Consider the following 11588-nt stretch of genomic DNA (forward strand, 5'->3'; position numbering starts at 1 on the left):
AGGGCACAGAGGCCTGAGGCCAGCTGCTCAGGACGAGGTGGTGGTGGAGGGGAGCCCAGCCCCTGCAGAGCTTCTGCCTGCGGCCTGGTTCCCCCGCTGGGGTTCCTGGGGCGTTAAGTGACTTCAGGGGGGTGCGGGGGAGACAAGAACAGTGGGTCTCGGCCTAGAGGAAAAGGTGGCGTCTGAGCCCCGTCCCTGCCCGTCCAGGCGCCCAGCAGAGCCGGTATCCGAGGCTGCTTCGCATCTCAGCAGCCGGCGAGCTGGGTGGCCAGACCTCGCCCAGCTCCTCGCAGGAGGACGCCTTGCCCCCCGCCCCGCCCAGGCCGACCTTCAGGGTCCGCAGTCTCTGCCGCTGCTGACCAGAAAGGGCGCGGGTGCTGGAATAAAACCCGCCTTTTCCAGCCACGGCTGCTGGGTGTGTCGGAACGTCCGTAGTTTTGCCAAGAATGCGTTATTGCCATCAGGAGAAATGGCGGTGCTGCAAAGCATGTTGCTGCTGGTTGGCCGGAGTGGAGTGTTTGGCAGGAGGGGGCGGGCCTCCCATCCTCATGGAGACATGCCTCCGGGATCCGTGGGGTCGGTGCGTAGAAGGAGCTCTCAGGGGGCCACGCTGTAAAACAGAACAAGCCCCAGTCTCAGTAGACGTGACCTAATGAGGGCAGGCCTTACAGACCTGGCTTCTCAGCCAGGGATGCAGCTGAGGGGACGGGACGGCTTCGGAGGGGACAGCATGACCTTCAGGACGCGGCGTGACCTCCAGGACGGGGACACACCAGCCGGCATGGCACAGGGGTGGAGCACTGACCGATGACCAGAGGTCCTGGTTCCATTCCCCATCAGGGCACATGTCCAGGTTGTGGGCTCGATCCCCAGGAGGCAACCGATCCATGGTTCTCTCTCATCATTGATGTTTCTATCTTTCTCTCCCTCTCCCTTCCTCTCTGATATTTAAAAAAAAAAATGTTTTTTAAAGAAGAAGGAACAGGGGAGAGCCCAGGACCGGAGCACGTTCTCAGCTGTGCTGTTACTTCTGGCTGTTCCTTCGTTTTTAGAAAAAAGTGACCTCAGCGGACAGAGCCACGGGGTGTCTGGGTCACGTGCCTGCTGAGTGAGGAGCTCTGGGCAGCCCCTGTGCCAGGCCGCTCTCCCCCCAGCCCCTCCTCGGGCAGCCACGACCTGCCTGGGCTCTGCTCTCGCTGTGACCTTACGAGAAGTTCTCATCTTTCATTCACACGAAGCCAGGAGGGGCCGGGCCTGCTCTGAGCTGTGGAGCCGGCAGGAGCCTCCGAGGACCGGGGAGGCCCCGCTCCCTGAAAAGCACAGCGCGGTGGGGCGGCCCAGACCCTGCTCACGAGTGCCCACTTGCAGAGGACGGGGCCCCCATGCTCACTCTGGGGGACTCTCAGGAGGGACATGAGGGCAGGAGAGCTGGGAGGGCCCTGGCTGAACTGTGGCTGCAGACCACAGGGCATGCCGGGCCCCGGAGCCGCTGTGGCCTCCACGTCCACGGGGGAGCTGTGCCGATGGCCCACCCGGGACAGCTCCGTGATGCTCCCTCCCCTTTTCCAGCAGAAACAGGAGAAGACGCCCGACAGGTCCTCGCTGCTGGAGGTGGAGAAGCGGGTAGGCAGCTGCTCTGTCCCCTCCTTCCCGACCCGCCTCCTGTCGTGTGTGCCAACGGAAAAAGCGCGTCTCAGGCGGGGGGCGGGGGGCGGGGGGCGGGGGGCGGGGGCGCATTCCACTCCCAGCTCGGTCATAAATTCCTTCTGTCTGACGTGGACGGCAGCAGCTCATTGTCGTCCTTGGGCTTCATCAGACGGTCGGTCCTTTCCACAGACGGACAGTCCCTCGGGCCTGCCCCTCCCAGCTCACCAGTCCTGTGTGGGGCAGGTCCTGGGAGGGTCAGTGTCCTGCTTACAGGCAGACCTGCTCATACAAGCACACACACAGCACACCACACGTGTACACTGCATGCATGCACACACACAGCACACCACATGCACACCGCATGCATGTGCACATAGTACAACACACGTGCACACTGCACCACACACACTGGGCCCAGGCTCTGCCCTCCCACCCCCTGGGGCAGAGGGAGCCTAGCAGGACCCTCGGGCAGAGGCCTGCGATGAGACGTGAGCCTGGAGCCTCACTCGGGGGTGTTTCTGGTTCAGTCGCTGGCCTCCTGGCCGCATTCAGAGTGAGAATTTTCTGGAATTGTCTGTTCTTGGATCGGGACGGCTCTGGTGCGTTGGTGACCCCAGCGCTGCCTGACCCTGGGGCGCAAGCTCCATCCCCTTCCGTTGGAAAGCAGCTGGCTTTTGTGACGCGTTTATTCCCTTGGCGGTGTCTCATCTAATCCCGAGGCCCCATTGCCCTGGAATCTTCTGACCCCTGGTGACCAGCCCCTGAGGAAGGGGGGGGGGGGTGCGGCCGGCCTGCAGGGAGTCGGGCCTATTTGAGAGGTTCTGGTCGCCTGGTGTCCTGTGAACCCCGGTGGCTCGGCGGCCCTGGGGCCCCTGTGCCCCTAGCTGTGGGGCGGGAGCTGAGGGGCGGAGGGTGCAGAGCCTGTGCCGGGGCCGGGCCGCAGGGCAGCAGCCTCAGCCTCCGCCCTACCCGTCGCTGTCGGCGGAGGCAGCACGGATCCCTCTGAGTCCACGTGTTTGTCGTCTGTTCACAGGAGCGGCGGGCCCTGGAGCGGAAGATGTCCGAGATGGAGGAGGAGATGAAGGTATGGGAGGGGCCTCCTGGGTCCCCCAGGCTGAGCCTGGCCCCGCCCCTCGGGGGACAGCGCTGCCTCGGCTGCGGGACGCTGGGGCCGGCGAGGGCTGACCTGTGGTTTCCTCAGGGGCTGGGTGGACAGGCGGCAGCTGCCCGGGCCTCAGGTAGGTGGCGCCGCCCTCCCGCCACAGCCCGCGCTGCACCGGGCGGGGCCGTGGTCCCCGAGGCACTCACGGCGTCGGGGCTGCCTGGGCAGCAGCTGAGGCCACAGCCACTCCGCTCACTGCCCACCCTCCGCGCTGGGCTGGGCCGCTGGGCCGGGAGGCTGGGAGCCGCCTGCGTGCATGGCGTCAGCGCCCGCCGCCGCTTAGCACGGCTCCGCCTCCCCCCGCCTCCGCGGGGCCTCACTCGGTGAGAGCTCGCCTGCGCCCTGGTGGGAGCGGTGCCCCGTCCGCTGGCGCCCCCGTCCGCTGGCGCCTGCCGTCCGCTGGCGCACGTTGAATCGGGACCTGGCAGGGTCTGTGTCGCAGGAAGCTGGGGTGACGGGTCCCTGGGGTCTGGGAGCCGTGAGCCGTGGCCAGCATCCGTCCCGGCCAGTCTGGGGCCCGCCCGGCTGAGGGCCGGGGGCTGTGCACACCGCACTCGGCCACGCAGGCGCTGGGCCCGGGCATCGCCCGGAGCAGGTGCAGGCACCTCCAGGGACCCTCGGCGGCGCCCGTTCTGACGGGCGAAGCCTGTAGAGGCCAAGTGGACAGAGCGGGAGGTGCGAGGGTCTCTGGTCACGCCGTGGCCCCGATTCCCGGTCCTGGAAGGTGCTGTGTCTGGGCTGTGCCCGCCCTGGCCGGTCCCCTCGGTGATGGCCGGTCCCCTCAGCGGCGGCCTCTGAGCTGCACTAGCCCTTCCTGGGTCTCATGCCAGCGTCCGCTCCTGGATTTACTCTGTTTCCTCTGGAAACACCCGTTCCCAGCCTGTCCAGTGCATTTCTTCTGGAATGTTCCACAGGCGCCTCCCGCCTGCTGCTGAGCCTCCAGACCCACCCGACCTGCGTGCAGGCGAGGCCGGGCGCTCAGGGAGGGAGGCCGTGGGCCCACGCCAGCCCCGGAGGCGGGCGAGGCGGGGCTTCTGCTGGCTCTGTTGGGTGTGTCCGTGTGCAGCCCCGGGCCTGCGCTGTGCTCCCCGCGGCCGGGGGCGGCTGCTCAGTGCCCGCCCGTTTCCCAAGCTGGCCGTCCCCTCGTGGGGACAGAGATTCTGTGTGTTGTCTGCGTGTTTCCTTTTCTCTGTCCGCTCGTGCCGCCTTCACTTCCTTGTTCTTCGCCCTCCCGCTCCCTCCCCGTCCTCCTCTCTGGGGGTGGCAGCTCTGTCTGCCCCCATGACGCCCTCCACATGCCAGTCCCCCTGCGCCCAGGAGCGGGGCCGTGGGGTCAGGCAGCGAGCGGGCCGCTGATGTGACCCGGTGGGTCCCGCAGCGCGAGGCCAGGACGTGGGCTGACCCCCAGCGTGAGCTGAGGGAGCTGGGGCGCCTGGCCTCCGACGTGCCAACGGCCACATGCGGGTCAGGCACAGCCCGGGCCCTGGAGCAGGTCAGGGCCGTCCATGGACGGGTCCCTCCGGGGTCTGGCAGCCGCACTTCACCCCAAAAACACCTACACCCAGGCCGTTCTTTCCTTAAAGAAGTTCACGAGGCGAAGCAGCACCGAGAGAGAAGGCGGAGTAGGGGCCCCGTGGGGGGGCGCCAAGGGGCAGCACAGGCTTGGCCTCCGGGCCGTGACCGCGGAGGGTCCCAGGCTGGGGCTCGACCGCGCCCGCAGCTCCGAGCCCCAGGCCCAGCCACACGGTGTCGCTGAGAGCCGGCAGGTGCTTTGGAGCCAGAGCCGTGCGAGCGCATGGCTGTCTGCGCCGAGGGAGGCCCGCTGTCCTCCGTCCCCGCTTCTCTCTCCTCCTCGCATGCCAGCTAAGACTAACCGAGTCGTGTGGCTCTGCCTGCTCTCACCTCCTGGTCTGTCTGTCTGTCTGTCTCTCTGTCCTGCCTCGTGTCCCTGCAGAACCTCCACCAGCTCAAACAGATCCAAACCCTGAAGCAGATGAACGCGCAGCTGCAGGCTGAGAACAGGGCGCTGGCCCGCGTGGTGGCCCGGCTCTCGGCGTCCGTGGAGTCCGCGCAGTCCCAGGAGCTCTAGCCACTCGCCCTCTGCAGGCAGGTCGCGCCCCTGGCCGCTCGGGCTCCGGCACCACCACGGCTGGTCATGCAGACCCGGGAGCCGGGAGCAGGCCGTGGGACGGCAGGTCAGGGAGGGGCCTGCGGCTGAGGAGACCGAGGACATGCTGTGGGCGCGCACAGGTGTGCACAGTCACACCACGCAGGCCCTGCTGTCTCCGTCCACCAGGTGCCGCCCGGGGTTCTCAGTGGGCGTGGGCTACGGCACGCGTGTCTGGGCCATCCCCGAGGGGTCTGTGAAGCCAGGGCCCAGACCATGGCCTCTGGGAGCACCCGGAGCCAGCTCCCGTCTCACCCGTGCCGGCGGGGGCCGGCCGTGGAGGTGCGTGTGCAGCCCTCCTCCCTCGGGGGCCTGGCGTGTCCGGCCGCGTGCGGCTGCAGGCAGAGCCGTGGTTGGTCCCGGCCCGCCCCGCGCGTGGTCTGAAAGGGGCTCCCAGGCGGGTCCCCCGGCCCAGGGGAGGGTGGAGGAGCGAGGCCCCGGGCGTCCTCTGTCCGTTCACGGAGCCGCCGGTTGGCAGGGGCACCTCACACCCATGAGGGGTGCCCCCGGCACAGACACGGCTCCCCCTTAACGTCACCCCGAGGCTCCTGAACGCTGAGCTGGAGATGGGCCCACAGGCGCCAGTTATTCTCCGTGTCCCTCTTTCGGGACCTGCATGGCATGCGGCTGGTAACCATGGTGATGGTAGCCACGGTGAAGGTCGGGTTAAAGCCTGGAGATGCTTCACAGCTTCTCCTTTCTTGTTGCCCCGCGTTCCAGATTCCATCACTTGGCACGTGGTGGGTCCGGCTGCACCCCAGGCAGCAGGCCGGGGCCACACCCCCCACTGGCCCCGCTCACCCCCACTCCCACCCCCGCCCCCGCTGTGCCTCGTGGACACGGCTGGTCCGGGCGGGAGGAAGTACTCCCGAGACACGGACATGGCAGTGGTGACGGGGACGTGGGAGTCAGGGGAGCGGCGTCCGGGAGCTGACATGGCAGTCGGTCCCCAGCACAGCGTCTGCTTCCAGACGTTCCCGCCCAGGGCCTGCCCGGTGAGGTCAGACACCCTCCTGGGTCTTCTCCCCACAAAGAACTGAGTCTGAGGTCACCGGGCTTGGGAGGAATGTGCACATTTCAAAAGGGGTGGAGCCCGGCCGGTGTGGCTCAGTGGGTTGGCGCGTCTGCCCGTGCACCGATGGGCGTGGGCTCTGCTCCCTGTCAGGCACCTGCCCAGGTTTCAGGTCACATCTCCGGTCGGGGCCGGTAGGAGGACAACCGACCGATGTCTCTCTCCTCCTTCCCCGACTCTGGAATTGGTGGGAAAGGTGCCCGTGGGTGAGGATTCTAGAGGGGCACCTCGGCTCACCCTCAGACGAACGCGCTGCGCCATGGCCCTGCCGCCGGCAGGTGCCCAGGTGCCGGGCGCGGGCGGGGCTCAGCCGGGATCCGGCTGCAGGTGCCCAGGTGCCGGGCGCGGGCGGGGCTCAGCCGGGATCCGGCTGCCGCCAGCAGGTGCCCAGGTGCCGGGCGCGGGCGGTGCTCAGCCAGGATCCGGCTGCAGGTGCCCAGGTGCCAGGCGCGGGCGGGGCTCAGCCGGGATCCGGCTGCAGGTGCCCAGGTGCCGGGCGCGGGCGGGGCTCAGCCGGGATCCGGCTGCAGGTGCCCAGGTGCCGGGCGCGGGCGGGGCTCAGCCGGGATCCGGCTGCCGCCAGCAGGTGCCCAGGTGCCGGGCGCGGGCGGTGCTCAGCCAGGATCCGGCTGCAGGTGCCCAGGTGCCGGGCGCGGGCGGGGCTCAGCCGGGATCCGGCTGCCGCCAGCAGGTGCCCAGGTGCCGGGCGCGGGCGGTGCTCAGCCAGGATCCGGCTGCCGCCAGCAGGTGCCCAGGTGCGGGCGCGGGCGGGGCTCAGCCGGGATCCGGCTGCAGGTGCCCAGGTGCCGGGCGCGGGCGGGGCTCAGCCGGGATCCGGCTGCAGGTGCCCAGGTGCCGGGCGCGGGCGGTGCTCAGCCGGGATCCGGCTGCCGCCAGCAGGTGCCCAGGTGCGGGCGCGGGCGGGGCTCAGCCGGGATCCGGCTGCAGGTGCCCAGGTGCCGGGCGCGGGCGGTGCTCAGCCGGGATCCGGCTGCGGGCTGGCAGGAGGCAGGTCTGGATGAGGCCCTGGGAGAGCCGCTCGGCCTGCAGGTCAGGCCCGCGGCCGCCTGACCGCCTGTGGGCCCACGGCCTCTGCGACAGGGACGGGGCACGGCGGGTCTGTCTCAGGAGCCAGCAGGCAGTCAATCCTGGGACACCTGCCCTGGCCGCGGGGGCGAGGTTTTGGGCCTGTGATCCCCTCCCGCTCCAGCAGCATTCACGCAGGCACTGCACCCAGCCCACCGGGTTTGCATGTGTGCCCACGGCTGTGCACCATCTGTTCCTGGTGGCGACACGGATGCCCGCGGCCGTGGCAGGGCTGTGGCCTGGAGGGCAGCCCCCTGAACCTGCGGCGACGCCCGGGCTCTGGTGGCCTCCCTACGTGTCACGTGACCAGCCGGAGCGCGGTGGTGCTCAGGGCTGAGACCCCTCCCTCCCCCGCAGGTGTTAACAGAGCTGAAGTCCGACAACCAGAGGCTAAAAGATGAGAACGGCGCCCTCATCCGGGTCATCAGCAAACTGTCCAAGTAGCCGCGGCCGGATGGAGGCCCGTGCTCCCCGACTCCCCTTCCCGCGGAGGGCCCGCCCCTCCCGGCTCTGCGCCTCTGCACCTCCACACCGACGCCTCCTCCTCCGCCCGGCCGGCCTGCTCGCCGCGGCCCCTGGCCCCCAGCTCGACCGGGGCCTACCCCTGGGGCAGGACAGCGGGGTGCCGGCTCCCCAGTGCCCTTCGCACCCCTGCTGTCCTCCGTCCCCTCTCTGCTCCACCGCCTCCATCCCTCCCCGGAGGAGAGCCCGCCTCCCTAGCACCCCCGGCCCTGCTCCTGTGGGACTTGCCCGCAGGCCCCAGAGGAATGGCTGTCCGGGCGGGGGGGCGGCGTGAGGAGGGGGCGGCGGGCAGGGCGGCTGTCGGGGCTCCCCCTCCCCAGGGGTTGGTTCTGTGTGCGGGCAGTCAGGCGAGGGCTCAGCCCGGCCCTGCCCCCCGCTCCCCGCGGCCCCGGCTGCGGCTCAGCCTCCCCCAGGCGCTCAGGGCGCGGTGTCGGGCCCGTCTCAGGGAAGGACAGCGCTGACCCCACAGGCCCTGGACGCTCCCGCGCTCTGCAGCAGGGGGGGCGGGCTGCCTCTTCTCAGGAAAAGAAAGGATTGTCAGGAGGATCCTGCCCTCCGCTCCGCTCTCAGACGTGTGCCTTCCCCGCCGTGCCCTCCGCTCACAACGCCTCTTCTTGCCAGAAAGTTCTCTGCTGAAAGGCGGGGGCCCGGGGGCTGTCTGTGCCTTGGCCTTCCTCAGCCAGGCCGGGGGCTCCGCCTGGGCCTTCCCTCCCAGGGCACCCTGAGTGGGCACAGCTGCCCTGCCAGACCAGGCCCGCGGCAGCCACAGGTGGGGCCTCCGAAGGGCGTCTGCGACCTGAGCAGAGGACAGCAGGCGAGGGAAGGGGGGGGCCAGGGGCTCCGGCCGCCCCGGGCCTGTAGGGAGACCCCGGCCGGGACACTTCGCAGCCCCCTCTGCCCGTCACTCTCCAAAGGCGGGTGGGGGGCGAGAGGAGGGTCAGGACCCCGAGGCTGGAGGAGGCAGGCGGTCGGCCCATCGGGGGGCGGGAGGGGGTCCCTGGTGGCTCAGATCTCAGCCTCCCGGTGGCATTGCCCTCCAGGCCGCCGCCTGGCTGCCTGCCACCTCCTGGTGAGATCGCACAGGAGGGACTTGGTGGCCCCCGGGATCGGCCTCGGCCACGGAACGGGGTCTGGGACAGAGGAGCAGCCGGAACCCTGACCAGCGAGCGCATGGAGTGCAGAGGCTCCGTCCCCGGGGAGGGGGCTTCGGGGGGGAGAGTCCTGGTCAGAGGCCGCCCTGAGGGCTGAGGGGCGGCCGCAGGTGCGCACGTGGCATGTGGGCCCACGGAACCTTCTGGAGTCTGGGTCCTTCCTTAACCATCGTCCCCGAGTGTGAGCTCTGGTCCCGTCTGCCTGCGCCCTCCCGGGCCCTCCCCCTCCCTTACACCCTCCTCCCGAGGTGCAGGGAGGCCTCCAGGACCACCTCCTCCTCCCCCGCCCCCCGGCCCGGCCCCCCCTGGGGAGGGAGCGTGGGCAGCCGGCCTCGTCCCTGGGACATCAGCCCCGGGGCTCCCGCTCCCCCAGACGGCCTGTCCGGCCCCTCCCGCCGGCTCCCCCACCCGCCCCTGGTCAGCAGGCGCTGTGATACCGGGAGGGGCCGGCAGGCAGCAGGCCGCTCTGAGCTGAATGTTTTTATGCCACTCAGCGTGGCCTCCGCCCCGAGGGAGGGCTGTGTGCTGGGGGTCACGTGACGTCATGCGTGTCCCGTGTGGCTGTGGGGGACACGCACTCTGTATGGCGCCTGCGCACGCAGTATTTATGAGCAGCAAATAAACGTGTTTCCATGGACTGGCTCTGCGCCTGGGAGACGTCTGTGGGCCTCACGTGTCGTGTCCCCCCCCCCTTTCCTGCCACTGCCTCTGCCCGGGACACGGCCACCGAGGGAGTCAGGCCGACTGAGGCCCCCAGAGCCCCGGGCCAGGCCCCCGCTGGAGACGGACCCTCAGGCTGTGACTGGCCAACGCGGGGTGCCCAGGCCAGTGGGACCCGCCCAGCACAGCCTGCCGCTCTCTGCCCAGCCCTGCCTCCCGCCTGGGGGCCCCCGTCCTCAGCACAGGCCCCGGCTGCCCCCCAGTGGCTTGTGGCCCAAACAGCAGGACAGACGCCGGCTCAGGGCCTCCCTCCCCGCCTCAGGAGCCTGGGCCTCTCCCCTCTGAGCCCCAGACTCCCCCACCCCCGCTGGGCCCCCCGCCCGGCCAGGCCAACACAACCAGAGACGCCCCACCCCCAGGGTTCTCTCAGCTCATCTCTTTAATGAGGAGACTCAGCTCATTACAAAATAACGACTGGACGAGATCAGACCAGAACACGGGGCCACACAAGGGGTGGGGGCGTCGCCAGGCAGGTGGGGGCGGGGGGAGGGGGGACAGGCTGCACGCGTGTTCTGAGACGAGGAAGGAGGTCCTGGTGGGGCCGGGGCCCCGTCTGCCCCACCTGCCTTCCACGTGGGCCTCGGCCAGACCTCCAGCAGCTCCTGAGAGCTGTGTGCCCTGCCCGGCCCGGAGCTCGGAGCTCCCCTGCACCGCCCAGACCCGCCCTCCACTCTCCGAGGGGCCTGCAGCCTCAGGTGCCCTCAGTCCGACCGCAGGAGGGGCGGGTCCCCCGCACGGGTCCCCCAGACCCAACCCCACGTGGGAAGGGAGCACGTGACCAGCCGGGCGTCTGGACGGGCCCCAGTGGGGTGCCCAGCATGGCCTGGCTGCCTCGGGTGCAGAAGGGGGGCCCCGGACACCCCGTCCTCGCACACGCTGAGCGGGGGGAGCAGGGCAGCCCTTCGTGGTGGGGGGGCCCCTGTATGGCTTGTCAGTTAGTTCACACACTGGGTGGGGGACGCCACACACACAGACACCAGACAGCGGGCTGGACACAGCACGGCCAGGGGTCAGCCCTGCGGACGGGGGCCCCGGGGGCGGGGGTGGGAGGACACAGACGTCTCGGACGCGGACTCGGGCAGGGCCGCGCTCGCTGGGCCATGCGCTGTGGGCAGGAAGACATGCATGTGGGTCGAGGCTCCGTCCGGCGTCTGCGGGGGACGGGGACGTTACAGCTATCCCACGGGGGCGGGGGTGGGGGCCGGCTCAAATGGCTTCAGGAGGCCCTGGTTTTGTCGTTGCTTAAAAAATAAAGTCTATTCACGTGTCTCCAAGGCTCAGCGTCTCCGTATTGCTGCTCAGAACCCCTGGGAGGAGACGCCCTCGGGGGGCCGGTCTCCCCGGGACCAGGGGCCCCCTGGGACACGGGACACACAGCACGGCCAGACGGGCGTGAATGTTGGGGACACACAGCCAAGGGCTCTCGGGGCACCTGCACGTCAGTCTTCACTGCTCACGTCACACTCGGGTGCCACCGGGCTCCCTGTTTGCCAACCCGGCAGCCATGTCGGCTCCGGGCCCCAAGCTCAGGCCTTGGGACCCATCCTGCCTGCCCTTCCCCAGGTGGGCAGGGAAGCGGGAGAGGGTGGGGAAGGGGTGAGGGGAAGGGAAGGGGGAGGGAGGGGAGGTAGGCGAGGAGGGGGAAGAAGGAGGGAAGGGGGAGGGGGAGAGGGCGGGGAAGGGGTGAGGGGAGGGGAGGGGAGGGAAGAGGAGGGGTAGGTGAGGGAGGTGAGGGGGGAGAGGGGCAGGGAAGGGGAAGGGGAGGTAGGCGAGGAGGGGGAAGGGGGAGGAGGAGAGGGCGGGGAAGGGGTGAGGAAAGGGGAGGGGAGGTAGGCGAGGAGGGGGGTGGGGGAGGGAAGGGGGAGAGGAGGTAGGCAAGGAGGGGTGTGGGGGAGGGAAGGGAAGAGGAGGGGGAGGGGAGGTAGGCAAGGAGGGGGAGGAGGAAGGAGGAGGGGAGGGAGGGGGAGGGGGAGGGAAGAGGTGGGGGAGGGAAGAGGTGGGGGAGGGGAGGGGGGAGAGGGGCAGGGGAGGGGAAGATTGAGGGAGAGTCAGTGATGAGGT

General features: G+C 69.8%; 1 protein-coding gene across 12 annotated transcripts in view; it reads left to right on the forward strand.

Annotated features, from left to right (window-relative positions):
* Positions 1-7620, forward strand: part of PPP1R12B (protein phosphatase 1 regulatory subunit 12B) — a 48172-nt gene extending 40552 nt beyond the window's left edge. For 5 of the 12 annotated variants that reach the window (XM_045576161.1, XM_045576163.1, XM_045576169.1 and 2 more), the window contains 4 exons: positions 1570-1623; positions 2681-2731; positions 4764-4915; positions 7492-7620. In XM_045576161.1, the coding sequence (XP_045432117.1) occupies positions 1570-1623; positions 2681-2731; positions 4764-4898 (240 nt within the window). In that variant the 3' untranslated portion in view covers positions 4899-4915; positions 7492-7620. Of the gene's footprint in view, positions 1-1569; positions 1624-2680; positions 2732-2848; positions 2886-4763; positions 4916-7491 lie in introns of those variants that run through there. The other 7 variants (XM_045576166.1, XM_036423034.2, XM_045576165.1 and 4 more) reach the window with 6 other exon arrangements.
* Positions 7621-11588: the final 3968 nt, after the last annotated feature.

Source organism: Pipistrellus kuhlii, unplaced genomic scaffold (assembly GCF_014108245.1).
Source record: "Pipistrellus kuhlii isolate mPipKuh1 unplaced genomic scaffold, mPipKuh1.p scaffold_m20_p_75, whole genome shotgun sequence".
In the NCBI taxonomy this organism is placed as follows: domain Eukaryota; kingdom Metazoa; phylum Chordata; class Mammalia; order Chiroptera; family Vespertilionidae; genus Pipistrellus; species Pipistrellus kuhlii.